The sequence below is a fragment of the Sitophilus oryzae genome, unplaced genomic scaffold (assembly GCF_002938485.1).
Source record: "Sitophilus oryzae breed Bouriz unplaced genomic scaffold, Soryzae_2.0 scaffold_1396_pilon_pilon, whole genome shotgun sequence".
NCBI lineage: Eukaryota > Metazoa > Arthropoda > Insecta > Coleoptera > Curculionidae > Sitophilus > Sitophilus oryzae.
The window spans coordinates 7,128,823-7,147,749 of record NW_022146055.1 but is presented as its reverse complement, the minus strand read 5'-3'; the positions used below and the strand labels follow the sequence as shown (position 1 = coordinate 7,147,749).

Genomic DNA, 18,927 nt, shown 5'->3' with positions numbered 1-18,927 from the left:
TTTTACCTAATTTAATTTTTGTGACAGTAAACATTCAATTTATTGTTCAAATTTAAGCATTTTGCAAATTAAATTTTTAAAATTATGTTCAAATTTGGCGCGCGGACGATAGGTCCTCGCAAGGACAGATAGAGTAGAAGCACCGCGTGTTCAACAAAAAAAAGAAGATAAATGGAAGTAGTTGATATGTTTGCGATAGTTTCCATACTGAGTTACTTATCCACGTAAGTATATATGATCTAGGAAAGCAACATATCTTACTTTGTTTTTCTTCTTCTGTTCTTCAATTTCTAATGTGAATTCCAACTTCTTGTTCAACCGTCATTTTTTTATCAACAAAATTATAGCAAATGCCACAATGGAGTCATATTACATTTTTTTATTGAGAAATAAGTTGATTCGATGTGTGATTCGACCTGTAACTTGACGTTATAGTTATATTCACAGATACCTGAAAAATTAAGCAGAAGCATATTTGATGTATTTTTCATTTCATTGTCATTGTATTTATCAAAAATTATTTATTGACAGCGCTTTTTGCCATTACATGTAGGATTTTGTAGGATTTCCATACGTCAGGATTTACCCCGGACATGTCCGTATTTTTAAAGTGTCCGAGGCAGTTCGGCCTGGATTTGGAAAAGCGTCCGGGAAGCCTGACCGCAAAAACAATTTAACTTAGTAAAATATTTTACAGTTACAATTGAATTAATTTCTCAGTTATTTTGTTGAATATTTTAGTCTCTACGATGCTACAACTCTACTTACTCAAACTTTTCACTTTTGGTTGGAAAGTGAATGTTTTTTTAGTTTATATTTTGTTGATTTGTTATTTACGTCCTATAATAATACATAAATAAATTTATAGTTTCTTTTTTGCGACGTCCGGACTTTATCCGGATTTCAGATTTCATTTGAACGGATTTTTTCCGGATTTCTGAGTTTACTTGTCCGGAATTTCTCAAAGCCTTTATGGAAACCCTAATTACATGTCATATGAAAGTCTGCAGAAAAATAAAAATACAATTTTAACTAAAGTTTACAGAATTAAAATATGATTCTTAAGTAAACTTTGGTTTAACTGTAAACAACGTCCTATACATATATAATCTAGTATAATCACTAGATCTAAAAGAAAAATATTTTTGAACTAGAAAATTGTGTAGTTTACAAGTAAAAACTAGGGCATTTGTCACGTACGCCAAATATTTATCATCTTCAATAAAACATATTTCAACGAGTTGTCTTGAATTTTGACATGGCATTGAATAGCAGATATCGATACCGAGAATTTTAAAATGGATATCAAAATAATATATTTATATTTCTCTATGATATATTATCTAATTTGTCTACTTTTCAGCTGCAGTTATTAGCTTTTACGGCTACATTTATAGTATTGCACTGAACACTGTAATTATCTTTCAGGATAATTACGAAAATAAACTGTTTGTTTATCAAGCAATCGCATTTGCCAAGCATTCCCTGGTCAAGCGATTGATTTTATGCCTAATGTGATTGTTGTTTATATTTTTTTAATATTTCTATTTATTGCTTAAATGCGTAATTACAGTTTGCAAGACGTATGCGGTATGTTTATCGACATAAAAATTTAAAATAAATAATAACACAGAATAGTTGTTCCTAGACGAAACATAACGCCAATCAGACGGTGAAATTTGAATTTGCAAATTATTTGTTGAAAACCTAATTGACTCTGACGGCTTCATAACTCTTTTAGCTATTAAACTATTACAAAAACCCTATCTATTAGACTATTATAAAAACCCTATGAAAACCTAATTGACTCTGACGGCTTCGTAACTCTGTTAGCTATTAAACTATTACAAAAACCCTATGAAAACCTAATTGACTGACGGCTTCATAACCCTTTTAGCTATTAGACTATTATAAAAACCCTATGAAAACCTAATTGACTCTGACGGCTTCATAACTCGTTTAGCTATTAGACTATTATAAAAACCCTATGAAAACCTAATTGACTCTGACGGCTTCATAACTCGTTTAGCTATTAGACTATTATAAAAACCCTATGAAAACCTAATTGACTCTGACGGCTTCATAACTCTTTTAGCTATTAGACCATTATAAAAACCCTATAAAATTATAAGAATTACTCTCCAGTATAGTTCATATCAAATAAACTTTTAGTCACGTGATTAAGCTTGACCACAGCGTTGCCCACTTTTGCATATTTTCTTTTAATCAAAATATTTTAGAAAACAAAAATAAATTAATTATAAATATATAAACAGTTATTATTTACATCAACAAAACTCACCTTCTTAACAGCACTTAAGGGACATAAAGGGCCATTACTACCGCTTTCCCCTTCAAAATATTCTAATAAATTTGCGATGAGTTTTTTACGGCTATTAAGATATCTTGTACACTTCGCACTAAAAGAGGTTCTAAAAAGAACAATGTTCTACTGTAAGGTTTTCTAGTAAACATTTTTAATCTTAAGGTATCACAACACTATTTATTTAAACCAAAAACTCGTAATACAAAACTAAAATGCCAAAACGAATAACAATGTCACGAAATAAATAAATAAATGCGGCGGAAACTTGACATTTTTTACAGCAGAGCTACCACCTGAATTCCCAGAGTGAAATTGAAGTTCCAGTTCGTCAGCACGGAGCCGACTATGTCCACAGCTGGCAACAATGAATTTAAAAATTGCGCCCTCGATTACGTAACTAAAAGTTTAATTCTTCTTCTTTCTTCTCAAACTCTCCTTTTCAGGAGAGAGTTGCGTTGCTTAGGCTGCCAGGAACATTCTCGCAAAGTACTTTTCTGCTTTTTTTCTTTTTTTTTTGGGGTGGTCACGTTTTATGAACAAGGTAAATTAAAAGTTTAATTGATATCAAATATATACGCGAACCTTTCAGAAGAACACGGGAAGGGTAATGGGGTACTTAATGTGGAGTTGCGACAGAAGAACCAAAGCGGTACCTAGATAAGAACGAACTATACTCAAGGTGCGAATTTGAAGATATATCCGAAAAGTATCCACACAATCCGAAGATAGGGGACACTCGATTGGAGCTTTATATTTAATATAAAACAAAGATTATACAATATTAACATATTATTTCTTAAAACTTGCACATTAAAGTTACCTCTTATGAAGCTGCAATTAAAAAAAATATGTTTTATTGATTGTCTGTAATTAAAGAACAAGAATTTCTGAATAAGTGAATAAATACTAAACACGATATTAATAAATCAGACAGTATATCTAATATTCTCAAAATTGAAAACATATGCAGCAGTGTATGTTCCGACACGAAACGTCACTATCTGAGGTCATGCATAGGTCAGATTGACCTAATTATGAATAAATATTGAAAATCTTATCTTCTTACTAGGAATATATTAAAAAACCATCTTAATAATATCAACACCGAATAAAATTATAGTCAGTTTAATTGAGTCTCGCTCAGCAACAATTTGGAGCTTTCGCGATTGTCTAAACCAAGGGACACTAGATGAAAATTATTAAAAACGTTGATGGACTGGTTGAAGTTAAAAGCCGAAGTATGTGGTTCTTAAAGAAGTGTGTGACAATAACTAGTGGTTTAGTGGATACATCGATAAAACTTATAGAGGCTGTACATGGATTCAGAAGTAAGTACCTAAATTTTTAGTTTGTATTTTAAGTGGTTTAGAGAAATATTACTTTAAATGTTGGAGTCTCTGAATGCATGTTCAGATTAAGTGTCATCAGCAGATGATCAACACTCAGTTTTAATCATCTGCGGATGCGAAAAAGCCTAAAAGAAAATGTATTGGTGTACTGTAGCAAATTTGTGTATTTTTACGTCATTATTAACATAACTTTAATAACTTAAATCGAAACTATTCATACTTATTTTTTTTCTGTGGTTAATAGCATACTATAACGATTTTCATACAAAATACTGAAATTAAAAACCAATCTATGAATCGATTACAGGTATTTAAAAAGTAGTTGTTTTTTCATATTAAAATGTTGTTTTCGAAATATTGCACATATTGCACATCATATTTTAAAAATAAGCAATTCACGTTCAAATTATGTATACACAGTGACAAACGTATTAATACGTACAGGATGGACACTTTTAAAGGGAAACACCCTTTTCTATAGAAGATAGACGAAAACGAATATTGGTGTCTGGAGCTCAATTTTTATGAAAAACATGATGGTAAAAACTGTACATCGATATCTATTACCGTTTCGGAGTTACCGAATATTCAAAAAGTAACATAAATAATAAAAAAATAATGTATTTACAGTTTAATTGCTTTTATTTAAAGCTGAAAATAACAAAAACTTCAAAAAATCTGAAAATATTCATTATTCACTTTAATGAAAAATACTAAAATGAAAACTTCATATAGTGACATAAATAGGTAACTAATAATAAATGAAAAAAAACACAGATTTTTAAAATTTACTACCTTGTTCTTTTTCTTTTAGCAATGGGAATTTTAGAAAATTAATAGTCAAAATTAGTAAGTGGCAAATTATGGTGAATAAAAATTAAATTTTCAGCGTTTGTCGGTAATAGGCGATTTCGCTTGTTGTCGTAAACCAAACCAGCTCGGGAAACAACCTCTTACTAAAAACACTGCTGCAGGGAGTTGAAAGGTATATTTTCGCAAATTTCGTCAAATTGGGTTAGTGGTTTGCGTTATCCGACAACTGTAAGGGTCCCGGCTGTGATCAATTCGAACTGTTTTCAAGTAGTAGTCGATCACGCTTGCAATTGAGTTTTTCTCTTGATCGCGACATTGCCTAATATTTTCATCAGCAATTTCACTGAAACAATCGCGATGGCCGGATATCCGGCTGCCGGATATTCGGCCATCCGGCCTCTCAGCTTACCGAATATCCGGTATTCGGTATCCGGCCAAATAACTATCCGTTTCATCACTAAAAGATATCCTCGCATAACCGCTAAGTACCATTGCTATCGAAAAAGTAGTACAACAAAATATGATTTAATCTGCTGGTCTATAATAAAATATTTTCTTTCAAACTGCTAACTCACTGTCATCAGAATTCTTGTGTCACGTAATTTTTAAAAAATGCCTTTAACTTCAGAGCAAAAATCGATTATATTTACGCGATTAAGGGATGGGGTTCCCACAAGGGACATTGCAGATACATTGGGGTTAAACAAAAAAACAGTGTTGTTGGCTATATCCAAAATTCGAGAACATATCAATATCCTTATAGACCAGGAGTTCTATCTGGGACTACTAATTCTTGTACTACTTTTTTTTTATCCCAATGGTACTTATAATTCTTGTCTAGAATATACGGGCAATTTAAAAATAAGAATCTTTAGTCTTCCATATGCACAAAGATAAAAATCCTCGACGCCCAACGGCTGGGGCCTTGGTTAGCTATTCAATTATCTCGAAACTGGCGGCAAAAAATTGCTGATAACTTCAGCGTTGTGAGGCGGTGCCTCGTCTTGCTGGAAAAATATGTTTTCGGGTTCCATTAGGGGCAGATCATCAATAAGGGATGCAAAGCCTACATATACTAGTTAAGTGGCGAACTTTTAAAAATTCTGTATTTCGAAGGGTATAACTGTATAACAAAGTATCAAGTGTGCTATATTTTGGGAAAGGTAATTTAAAGTTCTTTTCAGTTAATTAAAAATATACAGGGTGTCCCAAATAAAAAATATTTATTTTCTGTTGATAATAACTCTTAAATTATTAATTAAAAAAAATTTTAGTTAGTTTAAGTTATAACATAAAATTATAATTAAAAAAATTGAAAAAAATATTAAATTATACATAAAAAGGTGCTTTGGAAATGTTTTCATAAAAATACAAAATTTTATGTAGCAAAAAAGTTACAGCGATTTGTTAAAAATGCACATTTTTGAAAAACATCCCGTAACTTCGAAATGGTAACAGATATCGATGTGCGGTTTTTAGCATCATGTTTAAGATAAAAATTGAGCTCCCAGGCACCGACATTAGTTTTCCTCTAAAACTGTTCAATTTAGCCCACCCTGTACAGTGTGTCCCATTTTGGTTGAAATCATAGGGTATCTCCGCTATTAGTGAAGATAGAAGGGTGCGGTTTGCACAAACCTGTCCCACTTTTTTGTCAAACGGAAGATGCTGCAAACAAAATTTTCATAGCCCTCTTCGTTTCTGAGCTACAGGGTCTTTTCGAAAATTTTGCAATTTGGAGCACCCCCTGTATCTCTGTTATTGTTAAAGGTATCGATAAGGCAAAAACTGCTTATTGTAGAACTTTTTATGTAGAATACAGTGGCGTAGTCTGTTTTTCTACCAAAAAAATATTTTTGAAAATATGAACTAAAGTTATGTTTTTTCAAATGGAACACCCTGTATATTTATAAATCATATGATCTGTCTTGCTATGAGCTTCTCAAAAATATATATCACTCTATATTTATTTTGACTATTTACTGCAATATTTAAAATATATCTTTTGGTTATTAGTAGGCCGTGATAAATAAGAAAAAATCAAAATGGTATTTACTAAAATAGTCATACAAATATTGAAATTTTATTTGGGATTGATATATTTTACTTTTGAAATAACTGTTACCATGAATCTATGAATATATCTTTCTTTTTTTATAACAGGATGGGTTTGCAAATTTCTAAAAGCTTGAATTATTAAAGCATTTTTCAGGTGTTCGACATTGTTGCAGTGCCCACGATATATTTCGTATTTCAAAAATCCCCAAAATCGGAAATCGAGAACGGCGAAATCCGGGAATCGGGGATATGTGTTCATTAGTTCCAATTCATTGATTTGAAAAATAATAATTTAACAAAATTCTAATATTTTAATAGTTATGAGGGGGAATGTTTCCCATCTTGCTGAAAGTGTATTTCACGTAAATTAGCTAAAGGAATATCAAAATTTCCGATACGATAGATTATTCGTACGTATACACGTATTCCAAGATTTATAAATTGCGGTAGAGAGTTAAGTTTTCCTAATATATAAAGAATTTTTATTAGCGGCTCCCAAAATAAAAAAAAAGAGACAGATAGCAGTATACTTTTAAAAATTCTTTAGTTTCTTTTATTATCAATCATGGCCTACTAATAAATATGATCTTATAATAAAAACTTTTAAATATTGCAGTAAATAAAGAAAATAAATATAGAGTGATATATATTTCTGGGAAGCTTATGGCAAGACAGATCATATGATTTATAAATATACAGAGTGTTCCATTTGAAAAAACATAACTTTAGTTCATATTTTCAAAAATATTTTTGGTAGAAAAACAGAATACGCCACTGTATTCTACATAAAAAGTTCTACAATAAGCAGTTTTCACCTTCTCGATAGCTTTAACAATAACAGAGATACAGGGGGTGTCCCAAATTGCAAAATTTTCAAAAAGACCCTGTAGCTCGGAAACGAAGAGGGCTATGAAAATTTTGTTTACGGCATCTTCCGTTTGGCAAAAAAGGGGGACAGGTTTGTGCAAACCGCACCCTTCTATTTTCATTAATAACGGAGATACCGTATGATTTCAACCAAAATGGGACACCCTGTACAGTGGACTGAAACGTTTCAATTATTAAATATATTTAGAGAAGAATTTGCCGCATTCATACTACTCCCATTTGTTGGCATACCTAAGCAATCTCTCATCAAACTCTTCATAGAAATCATTTTTCATCGAAATCACCAAAAGAAATATTTCTGTACTATACCAAAGCCTCTACTATTGCCAATTTTTACTACGCATTCTTAAAATGATTCATTAAATTATTAGGACAAAACTATTGTCATCTAATCATCAGCATCATCATTTTCAGGTCCCATCTCAGGTTCGGTCTTCTTCCAGGTCTCCTCGTGGTAGTATGCGGTAATTTTTGTGGTCCATCTATTATCTGTTCTTCTTGTCAGGTGTCCTGCCCATTGCCATTTGAGGGATTTGACTCTGTAGATGACATCTATTTCCTGGGTGTTATGTCGTATCCACTCTATTCTTTTACTGTCTCTCTTGGTTATTCCCAGCAAATTTTGTTCCCTTGAACGTTGTGCGACCTGCAGTTTCATTCATTAGTCCTCCAGCAGTCATCTAAAGCCGGCTACAGACGGCATGGCAAGCCATGGCCAGCGTTTCAGCAAACGTTTGTAGAAGCGTTTGTCTTTGCTTGATATTCGCGCACCGACGACCGTACACACTACACGTTTTATCTTTGCCAGTCTTTTGGAGGCAAGTGAAGGCGAACGTTGTACAAGGATACAAATAACACAAGAAATAGAGTTCGACTCCATTTCTTGTCTATTAATTGTATATGTACAGGGCGTTCCAACGAATGATAAACAGGGGCTTATTGTATTTTTTGTTATCATTATTTTTCTTTCTGTAGAATTCAAAAATTGTACCATCGAGTTTATCATCTGTTACTGGTTTATCTATTTTACAGTAACATTTTATTTTGACAGAAGAAGTAAAGAATAGGCCCCTGTAAAGTTCTCATTACAGCACCCTTACACTGTCATTTAAACTCAAGCTCTCATGGACTAACATATGTCGTGTGTACGGCGATCAAGCCCACTGGCGAGTTTCAACAAGTCCCTTTGATGTGTGTAGAAAATACCGCTTCATAGGCGAACCCTGGCCAGCGCCAACCTTGCCTTTGCTTTGCCATATGTTTTGCATACACACGATGCGCCAACGTTGAAACGAACGGGCACTGGCCAAGGCTTGCCATGCCGTCTGTAGCCGCCTTAATATTAAATGATAAATAAATTTTAGACATATTTTCTATGGAAAAATAGCCTTAATGATTTAATAGCAATAATTATAAATCGTAGAAATCGTGATTATTTAAAGCTAAAAAATACAACAAATTTCCACATAGATTCGTCTGCCAAAAAAACTTGTTATTGATTCCTAGTGTTGGAGACCTAAATTACATGAATAACTTAATATTAAAATGACGTCAATGCAAACTTTTTATGCCTTTTCTAAACGATTGACTCCATTAGTTTTTTTTATATCATTATATTGATAAATGGAATCTATAGATACACATGTACCTACCCATAAACAATATAATAATAGGTAAATATAGTTCTAAAATAGAAAAAAATATATGGCATCGCAAATTGTTATTATAAGAATAACGTTTAGTAAAATTAACCTACATAATTAAAATATGACAAGGATTAATTTAATTCATCTATAAATAAAAATTAGTGCTTATACACGCGAAGTAACTAATTATAGATACTAATAACTCATACTTATAACGGAGTAAAAAATCTATGTGCATCAATTACAAAGACACCTTTTAATTATATTATTCAATAATTTATTTAACAGAAGGTTATAGAAATAAAAATAGTAAAACTTTCAATATTATAATAAAAGTGTTCAATATTATACAGTGGCGGATACACAGGGGGGGGGGGCGTGGGGCTCGGACCTCCCCTAAAATCTAGAAATTGGGTTGAATATTGTTTCTTTTTGGCTAAAAATGGCGCCCTAAAAGCATATTCTACATTGCTTTTTATTTGGGCCCCCTTAAAATTAATTCCTATATCCGTCCCTGATATTATCTATCAAACGTTATACAATACAATTTAAACAGAATCTGTAATACTGTATGTGTCCAGTTAGCTTGGAAATGAACATCGATCACATTCCCATTATAATTTTACATATAAAATGACAGCGATTTTCACTTCATAGCTATCGCTGACGCCGTTTTTCGATCATACGGTATATCTGGTATTACTGTAATTATTAGAGCATTTTTTCGAAATATCCATCTAATTATAATTTAAAAATAATCTAAAATAATATTATTACATATTAATATTAAATAAAAATTGTAAAATTATAATTTCCTATCGAATAAAGTAAAAAAATGCCAAGGTTGTCATTTAAAAATCAAAAGTTATAGTTATTTCCGGTAAAACAGAAAGAAACATAAAAAAGTTATAGGGTTGAGTCACTTTTGAAACGCATCCGTATATTGAAGAGGTTGTGGTTTATGCTCCCGTTTGTTTCTTTTGTGTGTATATATTCTCCTGTCTGTGTTCCGTTTGTTTCTATTTTTCCTCTATTCAGCTCCTTTCTTTTATTTTTTACGTATAATCTTCCCCATAACCGTTAACAAAGATTTAAATTTTTACCATAAAACCATTTTTATATTACAGACATATGGTCTTATAAATTAGCAAGAAATCTTCCATTGCCTACTTCTATTAATCGCTTATTTAGGAATAATAAGAATGTCCATAAATAAACAACTATTCAGAACAATGAACTGTTTTGCGTATTTGAGTTTATTATTTTTAGTCATAACAATAATTTAAATTTAGGCTGAAAATTACTATATTTGACAACAATTAATTACATCTACATAAATAACCTTTTTAAGAACTTAGTTATGTAAATTTTATATTCATAATTGTAACTTTACAGAGGTCATTTACTTAAATCTTATGCGAAGGGTACTACCATAAGATGAAAAAAAACGGCGTTAAAGTTACGAAAAATTGACATGAAACTTTTCAAAAATTAACACTAATTATAGAAAGATGAAGAAATGATACAACGTTTCTAGATATACAAATCTATTTCAAAAAAAATTTCTTTCTTTATTTCAAAAAAAAATTCTTTCTTTATTTCAAAAAAAATCTTATTTCCCGAATTGCAATCTTCAAAGTTAAAATTTAAAAAGCATTTTTATGATGTCTAGGGCTTGACCCCAGCCGTCCCTGATGTCCCCGGTTGAATTCCCCGTCCCTGACGTCGTTTTTTTCGATCATACGACGTAATATATAAAATTATTTAACCTAAAATTAGGTATTCTGAACAATGATGTAGTAAAAACTTTTTTCTATTACTAATGTGTACGACTAGAAGTTCTTATGCCCATTTGCACCGTTTGTATAAACTTTGTTTAAAGGCTAAACAGTGATTAACTATACATATTTTATTATAGTTAATCACTGTTTAGCCTTTAAACAAAGTTTATACAAACGGTGCAAGTGGGCATTATAGTCGTAAACACTAGTAATCATAGATATTATCATCAAACGGTATCTCTTTCAATAATGAAAAATACGTAAAATACATTGGATAAACATTTCTAGAAATTTTCACTGCCATTTAAGCTCATCTTTTATTAAGGATAATGACTTCTGGCCTAGATATAAGGAAATGTGTCACTAAATTATCTCAATTATTTCAATAGCAACAATCAATAACCGATAAACAGGGACTGGCAAACACGTACTAGAATTTTCTGCGGAAAATGATATGACAGCTAATAAATATGTAAGTATGATTAAATTATTTAACTTTAATAAAAAAGACAAACCACAAAAAAAATAAAATTTAGACGATCAAATCTATTTTTCTAAGACTTCTTGATTAAAAATTAGTGTTTTTAACACAGCCTTTTTTTAAGCGAAAATGTCAAAATTTGACATATTTCATTCTATTCAGATTCAGAATATAATTTTCTATCAAATCAAATAAAAAAATACAGAGAGTGCCATTTAAATATCAAAAATTGTAGTAATTTCCGGTAAAACAGGAAAAGTGACCGAAAACAACTGAATACGTCAATCAAACCTAATTTATGTCATATTCTAACATACCAAATCTGAAAAAATAAAAAAGTTATAGAGGTGAGCCACTTTTGAGAAACACACTGTATATCTACAACTTTATTTGTTGTATCCCTAATGAGCGTCCATAAATTACATGAGGTGTTTTTATGGATTTTCTGACGCCCCTTTCCCCTCTGATGGAGTATCGTGAGATTTGTCTATCCCTCCCCCCTCCCATAATCTCACGTGAGATCTTTCAAAATTTGTATTGTAAGTATAAATGCGTCAGTTTTATTTAAAAAAAAACACACAATTTGCTTTATTATTTTTATAATATTAGCTCCCAAAGCGTTCAACGCTTTGGGAGTAGCAAGCTACAGCTTGCCATGCTAGAGCCGTTCGGTATACAAGGAAGGTAATGTGGCTAGCACTACGCTTCAACCGCGTATTATTACCTCAGGATTGTGAATCCCAAGTACTCTAGGTACCTAAACTATTTTTATTTTAATAAAAATAGTCGGCTGATGAAATACCGGCTGTAGGATTCGAACCCACAACCTTGAGATTGCGAGAGGTACCACCGGGCACCTCATTATTTTGATTAAGACTGGTCAAGACTAGTAGTTAGGATTGTTTAGATCGTAATGTAAAATGACAATGTATAATAACATTAAATAAGAACTACTGAAATTAATAGGAAAAATTCATTCTATAATTCAGTCCATGGAGACCAGTGCACCAGTCTCAGGAGTGATTGTTGGTACCAACAAATCCATGCGATTTTCAATAAAATGATTTGCTCCTTCACCTTCGCGCTGATATAGCTACTCTAAACTAGGATGTGCGGAACCAGAGCTGTTTTATGGAACCGGAAATTTCAATACTGCACCTCTAAGAAACCGGAATTTCCCGATTCTCTCGGTACTTCCGGTACTAGATAGTTTTTGTTCAATGATGGTGCAGTTCATCGATCAGCAAACAAGTGATCGTTTTGAAAAGTAAAATCGATAAAAAAATAGTTTTTTAATAAAAATAGTAACAAATTATTAAGTAATCACAGTCAGGAGAAAATTAACATAAACACAAATATATACAAGCGAAGAAAAATAGACAGGTATAACTTAAAATTCGCATCAAACAACATAAACAAACTGAATTGAAAAAAAAGTCTTGTATTATTAAATTAAAAATGCAAATGTCTATAAAATCATAAAATATAACAAATACATTAAACAACATACATAACATATTATTTAAGCTTCAATAATTGACAATAAATATTATACGAACCTCAAAAGAGTAAAGAAGTAAAAACAGTAAGAAATAACATATCACTACTTATTTAGAAGAGATTTTTCTTCTGTATAGTAAGGTTTTAGAAGTAAAAGTCCGGTCCACACTATCATCACTCAAACGACACCTAATCTTATTGCAAACTTAACCAGGTGAAGAAAAAAGTCTTTCAAGTTTTTCACATGCTTAAAAAGGGCCATTTTGATACACACACAACCATTTTGGTACAAACAGTAACAAAACATGATTTTTTAATTATTGTTAGCGAGTCCCAAAAGTACCGAAATCACGGGGAATTAATTAAGAGTCCCGGTTCATTGATGGCTCAAGAGAACCAGGATTTTCCGGCAGCCCCAGATCTAAGGGGGGGCAAACCGGGGCGCCTATGTCAGGGGGCGCCAAAATCATAATATAATATGGTTGAATCAAAAAAATTGCTCCACAAAGCGCCTAGTATGCACCTTTACGTTCTTCTGTCAAGTATTCATTTTATTTTAAAACGCCAAGTTAGTTTTCGAACACATTCTAAAGTTTCATTCAGAACCTCGCAATTAATGGAATAAATTAGCGGTTTCAATTAATTACACTTTTTAGTTTACGATCATTCACAATGTTTATAAAACACAATTAAAATTAATAAAATATCCTAGCAACAGCTTGCGGTAGTCAGTTGTATCTATAAAGAAAGCCAAATATTTAGCCTATAAAACAATAAACTTTTGATTTCTAACCACGATTTCTCTTGACGGATGCTAATCAATGGACAAAATGACATTTTCCGCAAAATTTGAAGTATAATTAGTGGAAAAGTCAAAAGTTTGTTTACTTTTTCTACTAATTGAAAATGACTACCAATAATTTAGACGTACTGAATGCTTACAATGAAATTAAAGGAACAAACTTCCACGCTAATTGAAACCATTAATTTATTCCACTAATTCGGAGGCTCTGAATGAAGCTTAAGGACTCAGTCTGTCCCGTTTACGAAAAATGCCTACCTATATTTAGATATTTGTAAGTTTTTTAAATTAATTTTTTGCAAACGCTGGAGAGAGGGGGCGCTACTATCGATTTTTTGCCCCGGTTCAAAAAAATTGTAGATCCGTGGCTGTTTCCCGGTACATTCGTGACCGAGATTTTCCGGTTATAAACCCTGCTCTAAACCGTTGTTACTTATGCTTCATTCAAAACCTCGAAATTATGGAATAAATTAGTAGTTTCAATTAGCCCTAGAAGTTTGTTCACCTAATTTTAATGTAAGCATTCAGAACGTCATCGTCATAATTAGTGGTAGTAATTTTCAATTATTGGAAAAAGTTAACAAACTTTTGACTTTTCCACTAATTATACTTCAAAATTTGCGAGGAATGTCATTTTGGCCTTTGATTATCACCCGTCAAGAAAACTTTTGGTTAGAAATCAAAAGTTTATTCTTCTATAAGCTAAATATTAGGCTTTCTCTACGGATACAACAGACTACCGCAAGCTGTTGCTAGGATATTTTAATAATTTTAATTGTGTTTTTTAGACATTGTGAATGATCGTAAACTAAAAAGTATAAAGCGTAATTGAAACCACTAATTTATTCCACTAATTGGGAGGTTCTGAAAGTTTTAGGCACAGAATTCAGTACCTCTTTTTGTGAAATTTAAACGGCTCGCCATAATTTACTATAACGAATGAGGGAATCGTTTCATCATTGTATCAGAATTCGACAAATTTTAATCTAGAAATATGGTTTACTTTAAATTAATCTGATTTTCTCACATTTTTAAACTATTTTTTACCCGAGAAAATTACGTGATATTTGCTTTTAAGGCTGAGGACACACGAGACGGCTTATAAGCGGCGGCAGCGTCGGCACTTTGTTCCTATATAGCCGCTTATGTGTTTTGTACCATTGAAGTCCCATTGAAAAGCCTACGCAGGCGGCACAACTCGCGGCGCACAGTGCGTTAGATGGTCATTCTAGCAGGACAACAATCTTGTATTTATTTATTAATAAATTAAGTTGTTAATAAATAAATAAATTTAACTCTATGGTTACTATATATTATACCATTTGCTACGTTCTTAGATTTTATTTAAATCTCAAACATCACTACTGATGTTTTCTCCCGCTAGATTTACCATCCGCCGCAGTGTTCAGCGCCGCTTCGACGAAAAGCCGCCTCGTGTGTCCTCAGCCTAAAGATTTAAAAAAATGCGTGGCAGATAAAACAAATTAATTCATCAGGCTTATGGTATGGATATTTTTATTGTCTTTATTTACTTAAATTTACAACAATAATATAAATGTAATTAATATTATACGAAAATTCAAAAGACGTAAACAAAAGTATAAAAGAATATCCGGATCATAACATCAAGATCATTATCTTCACATTCGACAACCTGCCAAACTATTTTTCATATCGTCCGTTTAAATGTTAAATATCTTTCGTCTCAAAATAAAATAAATATAGAATGGAAAAATTCCATTACACCATAGATAATTACCATAGGCGCTTTGCGAAGAGGCAAGGAAGTCATGCATAAGAAAAAAAACGCTGAAAATATTAACAATGTACAAGGAAAAAAAATCAAAGAATAGTAGTTTCAAAACCAACGCAAACAAGGTAATTTATTTATGTTACTAACTATGGCATATTAAAAATATACCTTTCGATAGCGTACTTGAATGGAAGAGGTCAAGAAACCATGCAGTCATTCATTATAATTCGTGATTAAATAAGATTAATTGTAAATGAAAAACACAGTAATTATTATTTATGCATTTTCCTTATTCAGATGAAAACGTCGGGTAACGTCGGTTTGAAAATACCTACGAGGATTGCTATTTTATATTATAATTGATAGGATACATTTTAAAAAGATCTATAGTAGAACTTAATTGCTGCTACGAATTAATGAGGTATGCAGATTACTGTGGAAATATTTTGTGTCATTGTTTCATACTTTTATTGTTTCAAATACAAGACTATCCTTTTTTATTTTTGTTGGTTCAATCCGTTTGGTGCCATGCTGTGGTATTTTACAAAAAAAAATATTTTTTAGATTTCTGTTTCCGTGGCAAACTACTATATACAGGGTGCTACAAATTAGAGGTACCAGCAATCTCGCGTAAACCGTAATAGATACGAACATGGTTTAATTGGGGCAAAGTTGCGTCTTCTGATGTTTGCCAACATGCTATCAAAAATGTTTCGAAAATTTAGAAGTATTTTTCTAACTTATCAAGAACTATAGAACTATTGTAAATCTATCCAGAACTCCCAAATTCCAGTTCATTTTTTGAAAAAAAGGTGTCAACTTTACACTTTTGAGTTTCTAACTGTCCATTATACTGCTCTACTATTTCCAATCCATCTTCTAGGGAAATGATTTGATTGTTTATATTATACAGGGTTGTTCACCACATACGACACGGAGTATTGTAGCTAAACGATGAGATTTTTACAAATTGTAAGTTTTGGGTTCGATGAAGGACTATTAGAGGTACAATTTAAAAATAATTTACAAGATACAGAGTGTCCCAAATAAGTAAAAAATATCAAAGTAAATTTGATTAAGGTTTATTATACTTAAACCTTACCGTTTTTGAAATATTTTCAATTTTGTGAAATTGCAGTAAACATTTTTTACTGCAATCTGCAATTAATAGCTTCATTTCTCCAAGGGTATCAAAGTTTTTAATACTAAATATTTACTGAAGTTTATTTACTGATCAGTTATTGTGTTGCAATAATAAAAATAATACTACCTTATACAGAGTGTCTAAAAATTTATTTTAAATAATTATTAGCTTCAAACGGCAATAACTTGTTTAATTTAAATGGAACAATCTGAAATCGACGAAAACGTTAGTAGTAATATTATACTTGTGATGTAAATGGGGGATTTGATTGGGGATTGGCCACAATAATAACAATAAAAAGCAAATATAAGTAAATAAGACGGATTTTGCTGTAGTAACGTGATTGGTAGTGAATTCTATATAGGAATAGGTGACTTTTGCTGCAGTTTGGGACTATGTTTATGTAGATTTTAGGGTTCACTATTAATTTATGTCATTAGGCAATTTAATAATTGAAAATAGATAAGGCGGGTTTTGCAACTTGACGCCTCATTTATATTGATTATGCTATATTATTTTTATTATTTTATTGTATTTGATTTTCCGTATTCAGTGTTTGACCACAATTCATTATTAAATTTTAAAGCTCATCAATATTGTTACGATGAATACATTAAATATTTTAAAAAGTTAGAGCCGGATTTGAAATTAGTTTAAACAAATTGTGTTTAAGTGCCCAAAACAAAATAAAAATATTGAGTATGGAATATCGTTGTACTCTTGCAGACCGAATTCTTTGAAAACCGAATATTGAAAATGCAGATTCGTATTTACAAAAATTAAGCTAGCCTATGTATCTCACACTTTGGCGCCCAAAATCGGTATTTTGTAAATATCTCGAAAAATATGCATTTTTTCGCGAAAATTTGAGGAGAGCAAAATTAAAGAGAATAAAATTTCCTATAAAAAAGATTTTATGAAAATTTTCGCTAGAGTCAACCGTTTAGGCACAAAATCCCTGGAAATTTTACAATTTTGCGTAAAATATGATATATTATGTATAGTCGATTTTGCGAAATCAAATGTCGATTAGGGTTCACTAAAACTAGTTTTAGTTTAGTTTCTTCAATTTTGTCATAAAACAGTGGCGTATCATTAATTTATGAATAATTAATTTTAATTATTGAAAATGTGTACTTGTTTTCACACCACCCAAGAGGTAAAGTACATGTCTCCCCGGAGGCCTACTCCACTAATTAAAAACTTTAACTTATCTGCACAAGCCCGACGGATCTGGCTCATTGATGTCAAAGTCGATCGTGTCTGCTGTGCTGGGCTCATCAGGGTGGTATCTCAATACGTCCAACTCTTCATCTTCAGCCGCCAGAGGGATATCTACAGGCAAGTCCAACTCCTCTTCATCGGATTCGTCGAGTGACACTTCAGTGACTTTGTCACAGGATTTTCCATTGCATCAGTATGCACAAATCATTGAATATTTTAATTCTAGTTTTCTGCATCCGCAGGCTTTACCATAGTTGTTGGTTTTGCATTTACAGGATAAAAATGCCAATAGGGATTTTGGAGTTGGATCTTTCAACGTTGTGACTGGAGTAATGCCTGTTATTGTTTTCTTCCAACCCCATTCTTCGGCATCTTTGGCACAACCAGACCAATGCTGAACCTGGTGGTAAGTTTGCAATGAATGCCGTCCAGCACGACAATTAATTATTCATAAATTAATGAGCGAATTAATGATACGCCACTGTTTCATGACAAAATTGAAGAAACTAAACTATACCTTGTCGAATAGCTGAAAACTGGAGACGATAATAATATGCGCAGCTTTTCTTTTAGAAGCATTAAACACTTGTAACTTACTCGATAAATAACGAATCTGCATGACTAACAATATTTTGTTTTAAGACATGTCAATTGCAAATCAAAGTCAGAGTTGATATAAACAATATAACGGTGCCAATATTATTTTTTCCGATAATGTTCAACTCCTCAAACATTTAGCTGTAAAAAAATGTCACATTTTTGTACTTTTGTAAAAATTGTTCTTTTGAATTAAGTTCCGCTAGTAAATTAAAATATTACAGTGTGCGGCGGCAAGTCTGGAAATGTGCATTTTATGGATTTTAGTTAGGAACCCCAAAACCTATAAACCTGCAAAGTGTCAAAACTTCCGGACTTTTTTCCAAGCAGGCCCCTTTTTTGATCCCCAATGACTGAACTATTATGAGAATGTGTAATAAGTTTTTGGAGTTTCTAAAAACTTTTTTGATGGCATTTTGATGAACATTCCAAGGCGGCAACTTTGCCCCATTTAACCCCGTTCCTATCTTCTGAGATACCAGTGCTCGTACCCGGAATTTGTAGCACCCTCTATAAGATATTTCATGTTTTCGGATAAGTTCTAAAGCATTACCGCTATTTTTAT

The 18,927-nt window shown here is 31.9% G+C and overlaps 1 protein-coding gene across 1 annotated transcript in view; it reads left to right on the top strand.

The window, feature by feature from the left end:
• The first annotated feature begins 3,455 nt into the window (after positions 1–3,455).
• Positions 3,456–18,927, top strand: part of LOC115875981 (scavenger receptor class B member 1-like) — a 116,054-nt gene continuing 100,582 nt past the window's right edge. The window contains exon 1 of the mRNA XM_030891620.1: positions 3,456–3,654. Within this exon, the coding sequence (XP_030747480.1) occupies positions 3,516–3,654 (139 nt within the window). The 5' untranslated portion in view covers positions 3,456–3,515. The remainder of the gene's footprint in view (positions 3,655–18,927) is intronic.